This window comes from Neopelma chrysocephalum, unplaced genomic scaffold (genome assembly GCF_003984885.1).
Source record: "Neopelma chrysocephalum unplaced genomic scaffold, ASM398488v2 Primary Assembly neopelma1_62, whole genome shotgun sequence".
Taxonomy (NCBI): domain Eukaryota; kingdom Metazoa; phylum Chordata; class Aves; order Passeriformes; family Pipridae; genus Neopelma; species Neopelma chrysocephalum.
The window spans coordinates 3,387,856-3,411,508 of record NW_020897719.1 but is presented as its reverse complement, the minus strand read 5'-3'; the positions used below and the strand labels follow the sequence as shown (position 1 = coordinate 3,411,508).

Sequence of the window (23,653 nt, the reverse complement as noted above, 5' to 3'; positions counted from 1 at the left end):
GGGACCAAAGTATTTTAAACATCAGTTTTACATGCAATAGGAGCTATTTCAATAAAAGAGAACACATTTTCTAGGACACTTATTCTATTCTGCAGAAGGGTGGTGTTTTGTTTTGAGCCAGGGTCATAACTCTTTTACTTTCTCCATGGATGCCCACAGGGTACTTTTAATATCTCCTCCAAAGTATAGGCTCACTGGCAATGAAGCACAGAGTAACAACATATGAGACTAAACCATGAAGCATGACCCGAGCAACTTTTTAGTGACTTCTACAAAAATGTGAAATACACAAATAAATAAATAAACTGATTTAAAAGAAAAAAGAAAAAAAAAAACAAAGCATAGAGCAGACCTCTTTAGGGACAATTTACTCAGCTTTAAGTAAATCTATAGTTATCTTAAAAACTCACCAAATTTCAAAATATATTATTCCTAATTAATCACTATATACTCCAGTTGTGTGGTATTTTGCTGCTGCTTCTTGCACAGAATGTCATGAATCTTTGTCAGAGTAATGACATACACAAAATAAAGATTTTAGATTTAAAAACTCACACGTAGCCAAGACTGAAGCAATATTTCTCCTGAATTTTACATAACATGCATAGAAAATAAAAAGGCCCAAGCTCAAAACCTCTAGAGAGATAATTTACAAAATAAGATGTCAAATGCTAGAAAAACAATTCCCAAGGTTTTCCATAATACATTATACCAGGAAAAAAATTAATATACATTTTTAATGCACAAAATCAATTCATTAGCATGTGTAATCAACCATGTAAGAACTAAATCAATTCACGGTAATTTGACCATCCTGCTCCATGTGGGGACACTAACTCAGAAACAGCAGTAGAGTTAACTGCAATAGAACTGGTGATTTTCTTTTGGTAGCGCTGGAGCTGAGCTCTCAAGTACACCACTCTCACTGTACACCACTGTTCTTAAAACAGTTTTATTCTTTAAGCTGGGCCTATGAAAATGCTGCTCTTCATTAACAGAAAAAAGTTGATTATGTTTTATGGACCAGGAATATTTTCAATATGTATTTAAGAAATGTAACAACCTGTACAACTGTGAAGTCCTAATCAAGCTCCTGCACAGGGTCACACGAGGCTGAATTTCATTCATTTTTCACATAGGGGAATCCAAAAGACAAAAGAACTAACAATCTGATTTCTAAATTTCTACCAAATTCCTATGATATTCTCGTCAGCAACCGATGAAAGAAAGTATATGCATAACACCCCTACCCCCATACAAGGCCAGTTCACACATAAATAACCATCTCCCCCTCCCACATGCACTTTTATTCCAACTGGAGCTACTGGGATGCAAACATTGCACTACAGATGGCCTGTGCTTTAGCAAGGAAACAAATCTTCACCATCACATGGAGCTCTCCAGAGCTGTCCCAGTCCTCATCACTGTGCTGAGAGAGGCAGGGGAAACACAGAGCTGCCTTAGCACTCACAGGAGAGGAATCTTTTTTGAGGTCTATTCATGTCACCACGAATCATTTGATCACTAGTTTGAAGGAGAATTTTCCATCCTCTATTCTATCAGACCTTATCTGGGTACCCTATAATCATTCATTGTGGCCTTAGATAACCTTCTCGTACACAGACAATAGCATCAAGACCTGATTACATCATGCTCGAAGCCTATATATTAAGATTACTGTCACATTAACTGCTAGAGTATTAAATTGCCAAACCACATGGCCATTCAGTTTTGGTATTGCAAATAGGTCAGTTCATATTTGCTGCTCAAAAAAGCTACACAGCTTTTTGAATTATTAGTACTCTTACAAAGCACAAAACTCTTTGTTCAGGACAGGCACCAGGTAGATTTCGTAACTGAAAGGTCCTTCATCCATCAGATCCATTCTTTTTACACTAACACAAGAGTGCAAATCCCTCCTTCCAATTGGCTTTGAACACTATCAGTAGGTGCTTGATAGATGACCAGCTATGCTCAATAAATAATGCTTCAGGCTTGTTCTTGACATTTGGCTTCTAGTAATCAGTTTAACACCCAAGGAAAAAAATTTACTGGAACTGGATAGCTTGGAAAATAGCTTGGAAAATCAAACTGGTATATCTCAGATAATAATTTGTGGTTTCTCAACAGTTACATAAAAACCTCATACTATGAAGATTTCTAATATACAAATCCAAAGGCATAAATCTCTTTAGAGTGCAAAAATAAGGAGAGAACTATTATTTTGAATGAGAAATTTGTCTCTAGCCATGATACATACATATTGGGTTTACTTTCCTAGAATACTGCCTATGTTTGGTTTGACCACACCATGACATCTCACAAACCCATAGTGTCATCATCCCATCATAAATTTATAGAAGAATGAAGTGACAATGAAAGAAACAAAAATCCAAACTCGAAGCATGTCTCACTCCTTGCTTAAGTTAGAGGTCTTTTAAGATCTAACACTGCAAAGCAATCTGAAAATCCAGTGAAGAAAACCACTGACCACAAAACCTGCAGGAACTCAGCCCTTCAGAAGACAAGCTTAGCAGCTGCCTGTGTTTGCAACAACCCTCACTACTAGGATGCATTTTCCCCTCTCAGAGACAATCTGCAGTCAGAGCTCTGCAGCAAACACCAACACCACACCAGTGTTTCCTGGAGGTGTCAAGAGCAGACATTGTCATTTCAGTCATGTTCATGAGATGATAATTACTGCAATATAACCAAGACACCAAGTCTAACTTTCACCAGGACTCATTCCACAGGTCCAAAGGCACTTCCACCAGCACAAATGGGTGTTACAGAAAGAAGCAGTTTTATCCTTTGCTGTCACCAGCCTTTAATTGCTTCTCCTCATCCCTGTGGTGACAACTGCATTCATGTAAACATATGAGGAACCATATTAGGCAACTGATCCAATCTTAACTAGCCCAACCATGCCTCGCCACCAAAAAAAAAAAAAAAAAAAAAAAAAAAAAGGCTTTGGAAGCAGCCACAAGGTAAGCAGGAAAATTTCCATATACAGCACCAACAGCATTCTAAGCCACACAGTGGAAAGACTTAGGACAAGCCATTCATTACAGATGTTTTCCAATCCAGAATAAAAAAACCCAGATATTAAACAATGGATAACTTGTTTCAGCAAAGGGTGTGCTCTTGAGTTTCTGAAGAGCATCTAAAGCTAAAGATACAGTATGAACTGAATTATAAAACAGACTCCTGCAGAACAGTCTTTGAAGGAGGCACCCTAACTAATTGAGCTCCACATTTTGTTTCATGTGCATATAATCAGCTTTTAACAGCAGCATCTATAAAACAATTCTGCATCTGACTGTTTGTTGAACTATCCAAATTAAAGTTTAGTGGTTTGTGAGAAAAAGAAGGGCTGTAGGCTAAAACAAATCTGAAAAATATAATAAGGTTGGCTCAATTTTGTTTCATTTTCCTACACTAGTTGAGATGAGTGTCACAACCATATATCACATTCTGTCACTTCCCCATATTCCAATTTTTGGCTAATATTTTCTTAAATAGGAATTTCACACTGACTACAAAGGGCACCTGTTTATTTAATATTGTTCTTTTTTTTAAGTAATCAATGTGGGCTAAGCTGCTCCAGCCAATGGGGCAGCATACAAAGTCAATCCAAAAGCAGAATCTTTCCAACTCCGAAAGGGTGTAGCAGGTTTTTAAATGGAGCACAGTACATTCAAATTCAGGAGTTGCATTCCTGTAACAAAAACTGAAGACAGAAGTAAAACAGCCTTTATTAGACCAAAATCCTGCTAGATGTGATGCACTTTACATACTTCAGCAGAAAGGCTGGTTGTTTTGCTATTTGAACTGATACATAACATCAGCTCATAAAACATTTTGAGCTACTTTTCCTATACATTTTTAATTGCCTTCTCATAGATTCCCAATCATTTCAGAGAGAATAGCAAAACAGGAGCAGCTATAGTTTTTCAAACCCACATGAACCTGAGTTGGTTTCTCCAAGGCTGTAGGAAGGAACTCAGCAGGAGTCTGGGGGAAGGTGCTGCAGTTCTACCTCAAATTTAAAAGACTACGAGATACGGTGTAAACACCAACCCTGTAAGACTCCAATGTGGGGCCATTCCCAAAGGGTGTGCTTAAGCTGCAGGGCCCAGGAGCACTGTCCAGTTCCCAAGCCCAGGTGAACACTAGGACGACAACTTAAATGTATGTCAGGATACAAACAGGTGCATCTAGACCTTTATGTACCCAAGTGCTCCCTGTAAACTGGATACAGCCTGGTCTCCCCAGAACAAAAACTTACAAAGTGCCAGGAGCAAGAATGCTAGTAAATCTCTCAAGTTAAATGATCAGGACCTTGGGATAGCCACAGATTGTTTAGGGAGATAGCCCACAAACTGCGCTTGTAGTTTAGAAATGCAATGGATGGGAAGGAGAAAAGAAAGAGAGCAATTTGCTCTTCAGTTGAAACTAAACAATTGAAACAAAAACTGACTTGAAGCCAAATCATTAAATCAAATAAAAACAAGGGGAAAATGCCACAGTTTGTTCTTGCACTATTTGGGAAGGTTCCAGCTGCCTTTGCTTTGTAGCTTCCTCTATTCCGAAGGTCACCTACAGCTTTGGTGTGTCATCCAGCTTCCTCCAGTTCAAACCATATGCAAAGTCCCGCGAGTCACAACAGACTGACACAAAAGACTAGAAGAAGGACCTGTCTCTGAACACATTTTCCCCCCAACTATATTGGCTGTTCATGCTTAAAAAATTCAATACTGTTCATCCTCAAAAAATAGTAATCATATCACTTCTGACCAAAACTATGGCTCATCTACATGCTACATACTTTGGTGTTTAAAGTCATCTTGGCACAACTAAGAATTCAAATCCACTGCTGGACAAGAGGAGGGAAAGGTACTGAGAGCCTGGACACCTAGCCTTAAGGGCAGTTGCAGTGTTTCTGATCTGAAATATCCAAACCATTATTACAGACTGAACTTGCTTGTGTAATTGGGAATAGTTTGTGCATTTGGCTAAATAATCATGATTTCATTCAAAGTGCTTTGCTTGAAATGTTTTCTTCTCCATGTTCAAAGTCCCCAGGGAATTTTCACTTGGTTTATTAAGCTTGTTTCCTTTCTTAACTTTTTGTTTTGAAGCTATAGGAACATTAAAAATGAACAACTATGCAAATAAAATTAAAACAGAATATATTTAATAGGGGGAAAACCTTCTACCTGGTATGAAAGGTTGAGATAACTGAGGGGAAGCAAGCTTTCAACCGTTTCTGCCTGCTCCTGGCACTGATTTGCATGACTCTTTAGGATAGACTTAGAAAATTCAACTGTGGCAAAATACAGCTGTAATGTAATATGCCTTCCCTGTATATTGACAATAATACCACTGAAATCTGCCTAGAAGCATTCTGCAAAAGACATGATACAAATCTAGTTTGAGAGCGATTATTCTACTGGCTGGGTTAAGCCTCTGAGCTTATGTACTGACTGGCTGCTTCTAGAAATCAAGAAAAGTCCCAGCTAACTGAATCTTTCTGTGATGCTAAGCTTACCTTCCAAAGCCTAACTAATATGACCTCCCCTGCTAATACAGTCTCTTTACAGCCTTGTGAGGCTACAAAACAGTTCTTGAGGTGCCAGCCACTGAAGTACAAACTCTTTCAAAACATGGCAAACCACTAACACGATCTTGAAAATCAGTCTTTGTGGCACATGTACTTAATTAGACTGCACTGTGTGGAATGGGGAAGGTGGATCTTTCCTTCCAGCCCACCCACCTTCTACACTAGCAGAATTCAACTCCTTCAGTGAAGCAGTCAAATGAAGGGTGCAGCTGCTCAACATGATTCTTCTCCTGCATTACAGACCATGGAAATGTCATTTCAGTGGTGGTTTGCCTCAGTGTGTCAACAGCACAACGCAAACAGCCATAGACGGCACCTTTGCTTGGTTAGTAGATCCATACAACACAGAGAAGTAGATGGAGAGAGAACAAGTGGTAGATTTACACCACTATATAAACATTCATTTGAGTATAGAACTAGGTATCATGGTTCTCTCAATCTCAGGTTTAACTTGGCAGAGCACAATGCTAAGACACTTGGACATCTCTCATCCTCCCTTGGACTGTGGTCCTTTCAGCAAAGAAGGAATTTGCAATAGGATTACAAGTGGGAATCATTTACTGTAATGTAAAGTAGCCCTCAAAAAGGCTGCACCTCAAAAAGTCAGGTGTACTCTTCCAAAAATACATAGGGTCCATGACTAAGGGTTTCATGACCTTTGGACTCAGTAAGTAAAAAGCAAATAAGAGGCAAATAGGTACAGTAAAGGTTCTAGTGACTGTATCTACACTAGATATTTCTGAGAATTTTTCAAACCTTTTGCAAATGAAAGGATAAGAAACCTAACCATAGAAAAAACTGAATTTTAAATGTGTAGGACTCCAGATTAGAAGTCTGTATTCTCAGCACAGGAGGCTGAAACAGCCGATTTGCTAACAAGCAACACAGATCCTGCCACACTAGATTGTTACTAAAACAACTCCCACCAAACCACCATAGAAAATGAGAACCTGCTCTCCTGAACATTTCTGAAAAGAATTTTAGAATGTGCAGATCATCACAGAGGGAAGGACCACACATACAAAACGACTGTCAGGAATTGTTAAAGGCATACATGATACAGAAAACTTCTGTTCCTTGTTCAGAAGAAATAGTATCCCTTTCAGTGTAACTATGTCATCATGCTAGATACTATCACCAGAAGAGAGGGTGCTACACAGAGCACTATTACATGATAACAAAATGATGAAGATACAAGACAGCTTCTGTTCTTGTTACTGAAATTCCACTCCTAGGAAATAAAAATGTGTGCTGTAAGGTATGCTCTGCACCCTATATTTATTATTGTAATGCTTTCTAGTGATCTTTAGTTTCCAGATTATCAATTATATGATGCAATAGCTTTTTATATTATTAGTTTTCCCTCATCTATATTCCAACCCTATTTTTAATTCCTCTTTAATTTTGAAGATGCTTTTTATGTGCTCCCTTATAGGTAGTATCAAGTACTGCTACTTATAATTATGTTGTTCAGGTTTTTCACAGCAATATTACTATAAAACCTATGTTTGAACAAGGACACAGATGTAGCATTGAGTGGGATTTCTCTCTGCTTCTTCATTTCAATAGAGGCTCTAGCTACATTTAAAAGGTAGCAGCTACTGTAGCTTTATAAATATATATGTGTATATAAACATGCACACACAGAGCTCCCTTTAGGCACAAAGCAGCTTTCTAGAAGCTGCTTTCAGAACACCTTGAAACCTGTGGAGTAAAATCGAGCCTCTCTTGTTTTCCTTGCTGCTGCCATCTGTGGCATATGCACCTAGTTATGCTTGGCTGCATGCAGTCACATAAGCACTTTGTGTCAAACTGACCTAACAACAAACAAAAATATCACACCAAGAAATGCTGTTAACACTGGGACATTGAAGAGCAGAAGAAGAAAAATAATGCATTGCCTTCAAGCCATATTGGTACTGTAATAAGGGCATGATATACATTAGAACTATTCAAAGACTGATTTTATTTTCAGTCCCTTGTCATATAGCATGGTCAGGATTTTAACAGTTATTCAAGTTGTGGTCTGAGGGGGAGGACAGGAAGAAGAGGTAGTGTTGCCAGCCTTTTCCAAATGAAAAAGCAGGTTACTGAAGGTAAACAAAGCCTAACCAATTTAAAACAATAAAGTACAAACTTAATGAGAATAATAAACCATCTAAACAGACTATGCTAGGTGTAGATCAAGCTGCATGACGTGACCTACCCTTCTCCCTGAAGACATGACACAATTCAAATTCCCAATTATATCACATTCCAGGGGTGAACTATCATACAGTAACAGACTGTAGATCAGTACCCACCATGGTACCTCTGGATTAAGATCATGCTTGGTGTAGACATTCCAACACCCTCTCAGCAACATACCACATCTCTCCCTCACTTGGTTCTCACTGTGCAAGTGTCAGTAAGACTTATTCATGCTCTCTGCTCAGACATTTTCTCTCAAGACCTCCTTTTCTGATCAGTATGATGCTCCTGAGGACCTAACTCCTGCAGCCTGTGTTTCACAGAATCATTTAGGCTGGAAAGGAGCCCTTGAGATGATCTAGCCCAACTGTAATCATTTCTGAATGCTCTGGAGGGTTTACCTTTTTTCCCCCATTAAGAATCTGTTTCTCCCTCTTTGCATTGGTTTGAATCTCTCATCCTAGTTTTCCTTCATGTCTGACTTTCTGGGGTACAAGCATTTTTTGCCTATATAAGGTCTAATTGCCTTCAGCTTACCAAAAGTGTAAAGGAATTTTAGTGCTGATTTATTTTCACACAACACAATGGTGAGCTTAAGAAAACATTAATATGAGATCCGTTGTAATTTCACAGATAACCACAACAATGTGATCTGCATGAAAAATTAACTTCTGACACAAGAGAATGGCCAACAGTCACCAATGCAGATAGAGAGCTTCAGAAAACTTAAACCTGTATCCTAACAGCAAAAATAGCACAGCATGGCAGGGGGAGGGAGGCCACCACTGTTAAAAATTACATCTGAAGCATGCCAGGCACAACCAACAACCAACACCTTTGCTGCTAGCCACAGGTCTCCAGCAGTAGACTGAGCAAACAGCAGCAGATAGGGGGAGAAGTCAGGAGATTGAACTGTAAACAGAATTTAGGCAGCAGCAAAAACGAGGGGGAAGTGGCAGAGAGACCACATCTGAGGGTAGAGGGGGGACACCAATGCCACCAACTGTACTGGCATTCTTGGAAAAATCTCTACTCACAGGATATCTGTATTGATACCAGGAAAATGAAAGGTTAGAAGGTTTTGAATTGGGAACATCAAAGAGGAAGGATCCAAAGAATACCATTACACACAACTCAGCTGTGAGCAGGGAAGACAGACAGAAAATACATGGGGAACCTGAGCTACCATTGCCAGAGGTTTCAAGGAAGCTGGGGAGAACCAGAATCCAGATGCTCCTGCAAGAAGTTTTCTTTCACGTCAGGTATAAATGGAGTCCACGCTTCTATGAATGTGTCCACTAGCCCTGGTTAACCAGCTACAGGTTTTCAACTCATATCCAATTTATAAGCTTGGATGAGTTAAAATCATAAAATTCTTCCAAACCCTAATTTCTTTGCTCTTGTAGGCTTATTTTAACTGGATATCACTAAAATATACTTAAGTGCACTAAAGAACAGGTTTCAGGAGAATACAAAGGCACCAGTTGCATTATTGAGTATCAGGTGTTTGATGATACTTTGTGTCTTTGAAAATCTCTCCCTATACTAGAGCAATTCCACCAACACCCTAGATCTCCAGAGTACAGAAAAACTTACAGGGTCACCCACCAATCCTTAGCATGTTAACTGAATGTAACACAATTACTACAACATAGCTAATGTTTTCTAGATATTTTATTTCATGCTATCTTCTAAAAAATAAAAAGTGTGGAGATTTCCACGACTTCTTTTCAGTAGCTATTCCACAATCTAAACTGTTTCACAGTTCACTGTGAAAGTCTCCTTTTATCTTAAATCCTCAGTATCATTACATTACTCTTACCTCTAGCTCTTTGAATACTAAATAATTCCTTCATTTTAAACCTCTAAGAATTTTCTAATACTAGACACTTATCATACAACACTTTTGTCATTGCTTGAACAAGCTGTACATACTGAAGTTCTTTCAAAAGCTTTCTTAGTAAGCCAGTCCTTTTGTTACTGTATAATCAGGTTTGTTGTCCTCTTCAGTCCCTGCAATTCATTGATATTTTTCTGAAATACAGAAACCCAGAGTGAATGCAATAACCCAGACACAATCTCAGTTTTAAAAAAATTCAACCTCCCAGATCTTATTCACATATGCTTTCATTACACTAATGGTGTATGCAGAGATTCTTTAAAAGAGCATCACTGAACAGGGTACAAAAGATTTTCCTCAAGTCTACCCTCTTCCTTGAATGGATGCTGAGCAAATCTTCTATTTCAAGTTCAAGGTATATTAGTCAATGTCACAGGAAATCTTAAGAGTGCCTTTGGAACAGTTGGGGCACAACATGCAAATGTGTATTTAGGGAGTTATTAAAACACAGATTATTGACTGCAAAACCAGAAAAGGTCCTTTGGAACCCTTCTGGATCATTACACAGCTGTATCTAGAGACTAGTGGACTTCCAGCCATAGAGTCAAGGCTGGTACATGTCACCTCTTTTTACGATAAACAATATGGATGTTGCCACCATCTAATTATACTTAAATAAGTATTTATGCTGGGGAAATTGTATAAATGTTGCTCTGACAGAGTGAGCAATTCTACAGCTAGAGGTCTTTTTCTTATTATACTCCCTCTGTTTTCAGAGAGGAAAATAGCCACTCAAATTCCTCTAAAAGAATTCTCAGTTATGGATCGCTAGCAATATTGATTATAATGGCTCCTTTGGAAACATTACAGTCTATTGCAGCAATGTTTTGCTGCAGCCAATGTTAATCTGCTAAAAGCCTTTTGAACACTATGTCTTCAGAAGTCTGTTTTAGTCTTGTAAGAGACCATGCCCGTTTCTTTAGCACCTTGCAACAGCCCAGAGTTGCGAGCAGCATCTCATGAGATGACTCAACATAAAAGTCAGTTTTCTAAGCCTGCGTGTCTCTGAAGTCATCAGCATCACATACCCCCAGAAAAATGTATGCACCAAAAAAGAAAAGCAAACAAAATGTTATTTAATGTAACAAATAAGTAGAATTTTTTACTGTAAAATTCTTCCATGTTGAAAATGGCTACAGCTTTTTTCCTACCAAAATATGGTTTAAAGAGAAAAAAAAAGAAATAAGAAAAAAATTTACTTCCTCAATAGAACCATAACTTAAATGATATATTTGCTACAAGTTCGGTATAAGTTTTTAAGGTTCACTAATAGCTACCTGAGTGAACATTCATAATGGGTATTTGTCCAGGCAAAAAAATTAAAAGCTAAAGTACCCTTTCTTATCATATTTCCCCTCAGATTTTCCTGAGAGGAAATCTTATGGACAATGCCAAGAGGGAAAAATTAGCACTTCTTAAACATTGAGACAAAATACAGAGGAATTTAGCCAAAACAGATGGACAGGAAAAAAAAAAAAATCCGTGAAAATCCTTTTTCACCCCTTATTCACCTGTACTGTTAAAGTACAGGTAGAAGAACTGCTCAGTGCATCTGCACCTTGGCACAAAACCAAATGGGACCAAATATAGGGAACTGAAGAGTCACTATATGGAAGTACAGTTTCCAATGACAGCTATATAAAATTTCCAGCTCTTATCCAATGGTTTTAAGTAACTTATGAACTCAGTTCTGTACCTCCTTAAGACTCAATGGAAATAGTGAAGTTAACTGTACTTGGAGTTATTTTTCCAAGCTGGCACCTATATGCCCTGGAGGATACAGACTAGAAGAACATAAGATGGGGAGGAGGAGAGAGTAGAAAACCTATTTCCCAAATCTTATAAGCAAATAGTAGGGGAAAAACAGACATTGTGACTGATCTAGATGTAGGAAATGCCTTCTATGAAACCTCACTGGAAAAGGAACCATGATGCAGTGGGGGGGGGAAAACCATAAAAAAAAAACATTAACCTTGCAAGTCTCAAGCATACTTTGTGACTACAGAACTATGTCACAGCAAAAGCAATTACATAAGGGTAGCAAGACCTTGTTTTCCCACATCACTACCTCTCGCTAATGCAATCCTCCCCCAGCAATATGGAAAGATGTGCTCGACAGCTACCCAGAAGAGTTACTGTCCTCTCTCTCAGGGCACACATTACAAGTGCTGAGTTCTCTCTGGTACGCAGGACAGATGCTGTCCTGCTGTTAATATCGCATATTTTAACTTCAGCCAACACCCCTGCCACGCTGCCAGGAGAGGCTGCCAGGTGAGCAGTCATCTGCGTCTAGTTGCTCTTGATGGGGACATCAACATGGAGAGAGGCCTCCTCTGGCCCCACTCCTTTGACCATCCTGTCCCTTCTCACAGCATCAACCAGGGCTCTGCCCCACATCACCATACTGACACAATGTTCATGTATTACCCTTTCATACACACCTTAGAGCTGTACATCATACCCATCTTCAGCTTTCCATCAAATATGCTTGTTTTGGGTGATATTGAAGGTATGAACACAACATGGTTATTTGCATCAACCTGAACAACCAAACGCTCATTAAAAAAAGTTTTTGAAAATCGGCATTGTCCCAATAGAAAACAGACCCCCAGGGAGTTCAATTTATTGCAGATATCAGATGCAACCTGGCTGTGAAAAGCACAGGCTCAAGCCCACAAGATCACAATAAAACACAACATTCCTCTAAATTGAGTCACACCCTTGCTGATTAATAAATGCAGGTATTAATTCCCTCCAAAGGCTGAAGTATCAGAGGCTGGAGATATCAGCTGTGTCACCAAGCCCAGGCAAAGCCACCAAAGTCCTGCTGCTCGGCACCATCTCCAAGGGGATTTGAGTAGGTAAGGTAAACAAAAACAAACAAAAAAAAGGACAAGAAAGTAACACTTTGCAAAAAATATTTTTCTTGAGATGATCAATGGCATAATTTTTAGAGCTGTACTTAACATAATTTTATTGCTCTACTTTTGCTTACACTTTTTTGTTACTTTATATGTCTAATATACATTCCTAACAACAATATTTATTTGAAACTTTCAGCATAAGACAGGTGCAATCCACAAAAGCTACAAGCCAAGTTTTCTGTCATTCCTTAACATTATTTTGTATCAACTATGCACTAATGACTAGATTTAGGGATAATAAGCTTTTCTTCTCTGGAAACCAGGGTTTCCTTGGTATCTGTCATATAATAGGTACCCATTCAGTTTCTATTTCTCAGTCCTACACTCTGTTGTACCATTACAAGCCCACAATATTTAAATCTTTTTCTTCCCCTAACTTTTTCCCTTTCTACTTTACAGATAAACCAGCACAGCAGTAGTTGGCAAGCAACACAATCTCCAGTACTGGGTATCTTCACGATTATTCAGCAGTGGACAAGTGCATCATAGTTCTCCATGCATTAAAGCTCAGCATGGTTTGGGATGGGAAATGGATGCATGATTCTCACATACTACTTCCTCCTTTTTGGACAGGCACTTCAAGCATCAGACATTTCCCAAACACCTCCTCTTGCTACCACTGCTAACAGGTGGAGGAGGATGCTGAACATTAAGCTCTTCTGGAGCAAGGGGATGCCTTGCAGTAGCAGCTAGAGCAGCAGGCCCTAGAAAAAAGCAGCCTAGCTCTTCAGGGCTTCAACATCCAGCCCGGCTCCCCAGCAGCATCAATCGCTACCCTGGCAGTGCCCTACCACAATGGTTACTGTTGCATGGGTGCAGAGGTGTCTTAGGAAAGTGCCAGAGATGGAAGGCAGCCTAGGAAATGCTTTGGCTGTTGTTCCAGATATGCCAAAACCTGGACCTTTCTGGCTACCACATTGTCATAGAGCAATTGCTTACACTAGACATTTCTAACACAAAAAACATGCCAGTGCTTACTGAAATTAAACTTTTTTTAGAACTTCTATTATCTACAGATTATCTCTATGCTGGAAGTCCCACATTTTGAGAATTCAGTGTTTCTAAAAGAAACCAGTTTGCATGCAAGACAAAAAATTCTGCAGATAGGTATTCACCCTGCAGTCAGCTAAGCCAGTTGGCAACATTAACATCCTCTTCCCCAGCTGTCTGTTACCACTCCTCTGGGAGGGGTGTACAGCTGGAGAAAGGGGATTTTGCAGAACTCTAATCCATGTCACTGCAGTCAGCCAGGTTTGCTCCTGAAGCTGGCTGACTTTGCCATCAGCAGACATGGGAACACTCATATAATCTCTTGCTTTGGAAGAGTTGTGGGGACAGTAACCTCTAGATCCCAGGTAGTGACAAGCAGCTGGGAACAGTAATATTTTCAGCAGGCTCAGCTGGAACCTGGAGAAAGCATCTGTCCATAGTTTCAATGACAGGTGGCAAGGAAAAAGCTGTGTGTGTGAAGTGCATAGGCAATGTAAATCCTATTTCTATGAGAGAAAGTTTATCCACCTCTACTTTTAAGGCTTTATTTTTAGCTCCTTTATTTAGTAATGTCCAGAGAAGGTATCATGAGACGAAACACAGTGAACCTTCCAAAGGCATATAAAATATAGTAATATTGCCTTGCCAGTGTTTTAAAATAATGTGCTAATGATCCAGTCATACAGCAACAGGTAACAAATCTCTTATACCAAGAGGCCTATTTTAAGGATGTCTTTTTTCTCCTGCCAGCAAGTGCCAATTCGAAGAACAGTACTGCTGAGTCCTTTCATTCATCCCAGTGACAGAGAAGACCAGGTTACTCTTGCAGCCCCTCTTTAGATTCTCACACCTCAGAACACCATTTCCCACTGCCAGTTGAAATACCTGGCTTCACTGGACCTTGCATGTGCTTAATTTTATGTGTCCTAGCATAGATTTGAGACAGTCATCCAAAAGTCTTTTCGCTCTTCAACCTCTGTTGTAGTTTTGTCCACCTCTTCAAACTTCCCTGCCGTTACATATGCAACAAGTGCTCTTGCAGCAATATGATTACCATATTGCATAAGAAAATGGCTATTGACTTTCATCTCCACCTATCTCCTCACTGTATTAATGCATTATATTTACAAAGAAAGAATTCTAAGAATGACAACTGGTACTTCTCCAAAAGCCTTCAACTGAATTAATTATACTTCAATCCACCCACCTGGTTTGGGCTTTACACAAGTGTCATCCCTGTTTTGCAAAGGGAAGAACGAAGGTACTGAGAATTTCATTGACTTACGTAAACGGTCGCCAAAATAGATATTCTGACTTCTGTTCTGCTGCTCTGACCAGAAGAGGAATAATTTTCCTCTCAACATATTTTGACATAATAATATCTGCTGTTGGCTAGAAAGTGCTGGCAGATGTTCACATATAGCAGCACTAACATTTCTGAAGACTTCCTCCTGTTTTCTATTCATAATTGTATCTTCCCACAAGCTACACTGGAACATATTACAATTACTTTGCAAATCCCATTTCCAGAAAGACAAGTCCCTGCAGCTAACTAGAGCCAGATTACAATGGCATTCAGTTGCTACCATCCACAACAACCAAGGAGAATCACACACTTAAAAAGTCTTAGAATCCAAGACCACAGCATCTAGATCTGCTGCACTCAGAGCACACAGGTACAAACAAAAAAAAAAAAAGTCCAAATGACAGTAAATTTCAAATGGCTAAAATTTATTTCTAAATCATGAACTTTATAAGGAGCATTCTAAATGTTCTTGAATGGACAATAACAGCCTAAAACTACCTTTAGAGACTAATTGCTTACTGGTTTATATGGCCTAGAAATATAAGTACTTTTGAAAACCAATTACACGAGGAAGAATTTGTCAGAACAGCCAATTAGATGCTAAACCCTTGTATTGTAAATTGACACTACATCTAATTAAGCAGTCAAACCTTTTTGCCCAGAAACAGAAGGAAAGGGACTGCTCTGCTTTAGCTGTATGTACAATTTCCCCATCATATATCTTTGTCTGTTACCTGTTGGCAGTTCAACATGCTACTTTCATAATTTCCTTCTAAAATAAAGAACAGCATTTAGGATTTCTGTATGTTTTAAGCTTATGTAAAGTAAGGCTTCACATCAGTTGAAAGTGTGGTCTATCCAAAAAGGCAACATACTAAAATATCATAAATATGTATACAGTACAAGACAACATTCCAACATTCAATATCTAAAGAAACCAAAAGGCAAAGGGTCACATGTTAAAGCTTCCAGAATAAGTTCACAGATCATTTAAAGTCATTTGTGTCATTCTCAAAAAATCATTTCTGTCTAGGACTATGGTTCTAGCTGGAATAAGGAAAAAAACAGAGGCAAACCCAAATTCCAAGTCAACACATACATGTATTCGAAATTCATACACTGCAAATACATTAAAAGGCATACACTGCAGCAACGTTCCTAAAGTGTGAGCTCTAGGAGCAGAACAAAATTTACTAAGTGGACCCAGTAGTCTGATCAAGGAAGAAAATTTCTCTGTTTCTAAATGCAAGTTCAAAAATTAAAACCTCTCTGCTCAGTAAGGACCCCATTTACTATAAGAAAATCAGTAGTCACGTCATACAGTAGTAGGGAAAATTGTCTCCAGTCCTGCAGGGCATTGAGGACTTCCTAAGGGACACTGAGTGACTTCAACTACCATTTAGACATAAGTGTTTTCATCCTTGTTATTCCCGATTCTTCTTAACAAAATAAAAAGGTTCTTGTGAAAATTTAAAACTCCTGTCTCCTTTTGTTATGAATAAACTGCTAACCCATTTGGGAACTATGTACACTCATAATTGCAAGGAAAGAGGGAAGAACTCGGAAAAAAATTCTTCAGTAACCCAGTAGTTTTTTGTCCTGTCACTGGGAAAATATATCAGAAGTCTTATTCTTCCAAATCTCTAATCCTGTTACCACTGAAGACAAAGTGAGTTATGACTTCCCCCTCACTCCAACCCATTATAGTACAATGGGGCTGCAACTCAGAACCATACCTTAAAAATTACAGCTAATTTAGGACACAAATTCCACTGCCACACAAACGCGTTGCCATTCTAAGTAGTCACCCCCTTCACAGAGGGCTCTGCTCTGCAGCCACAAGCCCATCAGAGATGTTTGAAGCCATGCATATGCCAGTGTCTTAAGACACGTATGCCCATGCGTCTCCACATTCGTGTCCATAGTGACACATGCTGGCTGTTCTGGGGAAGAACATCTCTAGAGAGGTCACCTCAAAGAAAAAAAAAAAATAAAATAAAAAAAAAAAAGCCTTTGGTAACTACTAGCTTCTGATAAATTATCTCATTTATGCAAACATGAAAAAAAAATCCCTTTTCAGATCTTATCGCCCTTTCTCCCTTGAATTATAACTCTTCTGTACGTGAAACACAGCCTCTTGCCTGTTGCACTAGAAATCTGTTCAAATCCAAGCTGAAACTTCTGGTATGACACAAGAAGCCAGCGATCAGGTCCCCCCTATTTTAAAAGGGCAGGCTGATGTGGAGATTTGCTTGTGCTTCACCAGATGTTGAGCCATATTCCTTGTTTTTGTTTAGTCATAGTTTATAAGAAGCATTTAATCATCTTTCAGAGAAGAGACTTGCTTCTAAAAGCCATTTTTAGGCTTTTTTTTAATTGAGATAGAGTTGGGGTTTTTTTCCTAAAAATATTCTTGACTCCAGCTTCATTTTACATATCAATATATTATTAATGTGCAATTACAAAATACACTGATAATGAGCAGGTGTAGGCAATGTAACTGATGCCAATATATTCAATTAGACATTAAGAGTTATTTTACAGTCCTTTGTGAATTACAATATAAGGAAGTTTAATATTTTTTAATAAACCTTCTAAATGTATTTTTGAAAGACAGAAGATTACTATTTTATTCTTATTCCCAATATTAGCAAAGAAACAATCACAAGCACTAAAAGAGACCAAAACTCATTATTTGTTCCTCAGGAGGGTAACCTCACAGAAGCTCCCAAGAGCCAGTTTCCCTTGGCAAAAAAAGGGTGTTCTTATTTCCAGCCATCTGCCTCCTTCCTCCAGGGCACTCCATTTCAGCATTTTGCTCAATTCACATGAAACTTTCACTGAGCTTTTCCTTAGCTGGAACTGGGGTATGATAGCGTTTCCCAAGTAAAGCAGTAGAGTGGGTGGTGCTATTATTCATCACCGCACCCCACGACTCACAAAACAAGCCATCTGCCATCCCCGTTCCTGCTGTACTTTAATTAAGCGTCTACCAGTCAAAGGAAAAAGAAGAAAAAAAGGGGATAAGAGAGGAAAAAAAAAGAAGGAGCGGGACTGTGGGGAAGAGTGGAAGAAAATCGAACAGGAAGGGAAGGGACGGGCCCCCGGTGTCTCAGGAGCGGGCAAACCCCTCGCGGTGGGTGAAGGGTCGGGGGCGCCCCGTGAGCGGCGCCGGGTCCCGACTGCCGCGGCCCGAGTTTTGGGGCCGGGCGGGTCGGGGCGGCCGTACCTGGGAAAAGGAAGGCTTTGCTCCCGTTGTGCAGCCCCGGCACCTGGCGCACGCCCTCCGTGGAGCCTCCCAGTTGTAGCTCGGACAACACGTCGATCTGCAGCGAGGGGTCCACGCCAAAGCCTGAAACTGACCCAGAAAGTGCCGTCACCCACCCGCCGACGCCGCAACTTCCCGAGTTCCCCCCGAGCCCCGCCGCCGCTCCCCGCACCTGCGGCCGCCCAGGGGCCAGGGGCCGCTGCGAAGCTCCGCCAGCCCCGCTCCCGGGCGCTCTCCCGGCGGGTCCGGCATCCGCCTACCTGGCCCCAGGCAGAGGAGAAGGCAGAGCGTGCTCAAGCGGATGCCCGACTCCATGGTACACCGATGCGCTCAGTCCATAGTCCCCCTTCTCCGGCAACTGCGGGCAAAAAGCCACCGGGGCACAGGCTGGGTCCCTCCCTGCCTCTCACCGAGCGGCGCGGACCCCGCACCGCCCCGCAGCGCGCATCACAGCAGGCGCCGCGCCGCCCCGCCGCCGGCCGGAGCACACAAAGGCGAGGGCGGGGGGCGTGCGGGCAGCGCAGCCCTCCGCCCGCGGGCAGACAATAGGGGAGCCCGCCGGAGCCTCCTGCCGCCGCAGCCGTACGAACGAGGCCGCGGCAGCCGGGAGGCGGAGGCAGCGCGCCCGTGCCCCGCAGCTCCCCGCCCCGCCGCCACCAGGCGCAGCCCCTCAGCTGGAGAGGAGCCGCCGCCGCCGCCGCAGCAGCAGCCTCCGCCCGGCTCCCGCGGGAGAGCCGCTCTCCTCTCCGCCGTCCAGCAGGGACAGCGGCACCGGCAGGAGGGGCCGCCGGTTTATGCCACGGTCACAGGAGCCGCCCACCGCCTCTGCCGGGCCCAGCAGGGCCGGGCAGGGCCGGGGGGAGGCACCGCCCCGTCCGCCGGGGGCGCGCCGGGCACGGGAAGGTCTGTCGGGGAGCTACGGGCGGGCCCGGTCCCAACAGCCGGGGGCGCCGCTGGGAACTTTTGAGGGGAGCTCTGCCGGGGAGCTCCGCCGGGGCGGGGGGCGGCGGGGAGGGCCCGTGTGTCCCCGAGGCCGCTGCTAGCAGCGGCCGATCTGCGCTGGCCCTGACTCTCGGGGCGCTCTCCTGCCTGCTGGCGGACCCGTGCTGAAGTCACTGGTTGTTTCCTTCCCGAGGTGATGCCGTCCAGTGTCTGGCGAAGCCACTGACTGATCTTTGAGCACGAATAAAAAGAATTTTGGAAGGGCGGGGTTTGGGGGAGACAAACCAGGACGTTTCCAGTCGCAGACCAAGATGGGAGTGTGCAGAGCTGGCGCGGGGCTGACAACCGCAGGTTCGCTTGCCCTGTCGGACGATTCTACACAGCGGTCCTGTCCTCGACTCTTTAACAAACCCTCCGCCCCCCCCAGCAAGTGACATTTCTGTGCCGTACTTTGTGTGCCTATAAAGGGGACTAAGAATAGCCTTATTCTTCCCTTTCATAGACTCCCAGTGTGCAGGGCAGGAATGTCTTGTTGCCAGTTTGTCAAATTGTGCAGAATAAAGGATTGGGGTTTTATTTTTATTTTTTTTCTAATTTCACATGCATGTTAATAAGACCCTAATGTCAGCTGGTGATTCTAGTATTGTTTATTGACCTCTCCCAAACTCATCCTCTGTGGTTTTTGCAAATAATGAAATCTTTACAAGTAACCTTTCACATCTTTCACAATAATCATTCTGAAGGCTGAAAGGAAGAGGAGTTTTGTCTCCTTTTTTTTTCCAAGGCAACCGTGGGAGTCAATGGTAAATCTCCTTTCCAGACTAAATTAACCAATTGAGATACTAAACAACATACAAAGCAAACATCTTCTTTCTTATAAGAAAAACTAAATTAAAAAAAAGAGAGAGAGAGGAGTGTCTACAGATGAAAGGGGGGAAATGCAATCCATCCTTCAACCCAAATTCAGAGCATGGGTGTTAGAATGTGGTTCCAGTGTGCCCAACATGCTTGTCACCCTCGGAGGAGCTATGGGCTTCTTCTCCAGGTGGTAGGCAGAGCCAATACAGCTCCATGAGAGGGGCTTCTACAGCCACTTCACATTACAACTGGTCTGAAAACAAATGGAATAAAGGAACCCTGCTGCTGGTACCACCCGTATAACTGGTCACACAGCATCCCTGATGTTGTATCTTGCATAGTCAGAGTTGTCAGTGACATTCCACCCCCATCCCAATCAGCCCAGCACCTCTTCTGCACCAAAGCTTTGTCTCCAGCCTGTTAGTGATGTGGAACTGTGCTTCCAAACTCATGAAATTCGTTGGCTGCCAGAGCAGTCTTAACAACTGATGTGTTTCCTTGGGAAAGTTAATGGACAACAGCCACACATCAGTGGTTGTTTTCATGCTATTTAATCACATTGGTTACAGATAGCTCAGCCAGAAGCAATTAATTTGAGAAGAAATAGGTTCAGAATCTAAAGTAATAATGATGCATAATGAGCCCTGCCGCCAGTTGAGTCAGGCACACAAGCGAACAAATCAAAAGAGGCAAACATCTACCTTAAGTTCTTTGCATCTGCCAGCAGCCACTGACACTTTCCATTAGCTGGGCCTGCTGGACTAACATAAGCATGTAGATCAGGTGGAGTACATCCCTTTATTAATCTTTTTTTTCCTCAATAGATCTCCAAGGAGTGTCTACTCATCTTCCTGTACATGAGAAATCACACAAAACGCCATCCAACCTAATTTATCTATTCCCCCATATTTATGTGGAGCCCAGGGCAGACATTACACACATTACACAAAGCTGGGTTTCTGCTATGTGAAATGTCAATAGTGACATTATTCGGCTCACCAAGAAGTAAGTGAACAGCAAAATGGGAATTTCTACCAATACAAGGAACATGACACTGATGAATAAATCTTTCAAACAGTTGTCTAAACCTAATACATACTTCTACCCATGTAATCACTTTCTGATCACTCTAGAAACATGCAGTTTCACCATCTTTATGGACATGTCCCTTCTTAAATTTGGATATTATGGATATACCTGAAAAAAATGGTTTTTTACACTTTCGGATGTCTGGAATGTTCTTCCCTTTGATGGAAACCATGTCTTTTAGCCAAGAGATCTACAAACACTTCATGCTGAGGTGCACCATAATCTACTCCACACATGGCAAATGGTGACAGACCTAAGAAAAAGGTTCAGTATGTACAGATCTGTAATAACCATGCATTGATGAAAGTGCTTTCTATATTAAGTAAGGTCTCTGTCTAGAGAAGCCCATTTCAGATATTAACCTTTACATGTCTCACCAATTTTCAAGGCTCTCCAGAGACTAGATGTCTCAGAGGTGGTTTGGTTTTGTTTGATTTTTGGAGGTTGGCTGGTGGGTTGGTAGAGATTTTTTCGGTTGGTTAGGGTTTTTTCGGTTGGTTAGGGTTGGCTTCGTTTATTTTGTGAGCTAAGATAGTTCTTATCCTTACAGATGCTAGCATTGAGATTACTCAAGGAAATGTCTGTAGAAGACAAGACTAATCTTTTGCACTTTCTATGGGACTTCTCCTGTGGCTTTCTTTGAAATACCACCTGGTCATAGTATTACCATATCTACAGTGGAACAATCTCTTTACAAAACCTCTAAGATGAAATGGCATTCTGTAATTCCACAGCAATGGACATGTCAACAATAGCACACATACAGTTTCACCAAGTATAAGTTAAAAGGCTTTCTGAGGAGATGACCTTGGACCCAGTCACTAGATCTCCTGGAAGGGGGAATGGCCCTGGCAGTGATGTGAGCCTGCCATGTCACACTAGCAGGGCACACTCTGTAACACAGCTTTGGTGTTTTGTAATACAACTGACTCATAAACAGTCTTCCAGTCATCAATGTTTCAATTTCAATTACATTTTTAGATTAAACAGATATCATGATATTGATATCCCCCTTACAAAAACCCCACTAGATGCTAAAAAGTAAATAGACCTTCTGACTAATGACTAACATTCACAACAATTTTCCTGCCAAATGAAGAACTAAGGGATGTGTGACAAGCCCCAAATTAATGAATGATTTAATTGCAAAGGGAATATCATATTAATTATGCTCATATTAATTACACTCATATTAATTATATGGTAATAAACTGGACCAAGTAGAGCTCTTAAAGCATGCAGGAGGCAATCCTGCACTGGGAAAGCATTACTTCTCTTACTGTAGCTTATCTGGGTCTATTTATTTTTAAAGAAAAACATGAATATTTTATTCACAGTAGTTTTACCCATGTGTTTCTATGCTGGAACCTGGAGAGTCCATGTGAATTTAAGAAATACATAAAGAATTGTCACTGACCTACTTATAAAACACTGATGCAACGTTTTTTCTGAAAGTATATTGCAAAACATGTGGAGTTGTTTACTCAACATTATAATAGTGCTTTAATGCAGCATTTATACAGAAAAATATTTGTAAAACATGATGTTCCATAATTAATACTTTTTGAACTGGAACAAGAAGAATAGTTTGTTGTCGTAGAGAAGCAGCTTTTTAATTTGAATAAATTTGATACTGCCGGGGATGAGGGCTTTCTATTAGTTACAGTCAAGGAAAACGCAGGCAAATTACACTGCAGCACTTTCTGTTAATACCCTTCAATGTGGACTTCTCTCTTCACCATTATATCATTCTGATCCACATTTTCTGTCTATGAAAACAGTCATGTGTAAAAACTGTACAGTTGTTGTGTGATGTGTAAAATGCCATGAGGGACTAAGGTGAGACCATCAAACTCATTTTCACTTGTTTTTGAAATGATGGCTTCAACAGTAAGGAGCAAAGCTCAGATGCTGTTTTTGAATAAACCTCAGTTGTTTATCAAACAGTTTTTTCTTGTCAGCTTCCTGACCGGATCTGTGAACTTTGGTGGCACCCTCTCTCTCCAGCACATACACCCCCTCTTTGTTTATGTAAAGCAGGTGATATACTTTTGCTGCTTTGTTAGCCTCCTCGCAGCTCCCCGCTTGCATTCCCTTCTCTTACCAATTCCCCAGATGCATTCTACCCTTTAGCAACATCCTCTCACACAGATGCTCTCTTTCTTTCCCTCTTTCTCACACAGAAGTGCATGCATACCAACTCCTTTGCTCGTCTTCTCTTTGCAACTTGGCAGTCTTGCAGCCTCCCTTAGGTGAGAACTGGTAGCAATATTAGTGTTAGCTGCTGGCTGCACTCTGGCTTTCTGACCAGGAGAACTTATATGGGATTTAAATACAGCACTTGGCAAAGACTCAGCAGAGACTGACAAACTGACTAAGCTACACACCCTACCATGACAGCACCAGCTCTGTTAAAAAGCCTTGGTATAAAAGGCATCCCTCTAAAGCATGTGTCAGCTGAGGAGACATCACCCATTTTAGCTAGAGTTATGAATGTTTCATATCAATTTGATATTTTCCCACTTTTAATTGCAAAATTTACTTTCTATTGGAGAATAGAGCT

The 23,653-nt window shown here is 41.2% G+C and overlaps 1 protein-coding gene across 1 annotated transcript in view; it reads right to left on the bottom strand.

Moving 5' to 3' along the window:
• NELL2 (neural EGFL like 2) overlaps nt 1-18,963 on the bottom strand; it is a 152,252-nt gene extending 133,289 nt beyond the window's left edge. Inside the window, exons 1-2 of the mRNA XM_027682182.1 lie at nt 18,462-18,963; nt 18,163-18,291 (exon numbers count right to left, since the gene is read on the bottom strand). Coding sequence (XP_027537983.1) covers nt 18,163-18,291; nt 18,462-18,516 — 184 coding nt within the window. The 5' untranslated portion in view covers nt 18,517-18,963. The remainder of the gene's footprint in view (nt 1-18,162; nt 18,292-18,461) is intronic.
• Between the last annotated feature and the right edge of the window lie 4,690 nt (nt 18,964-23,653).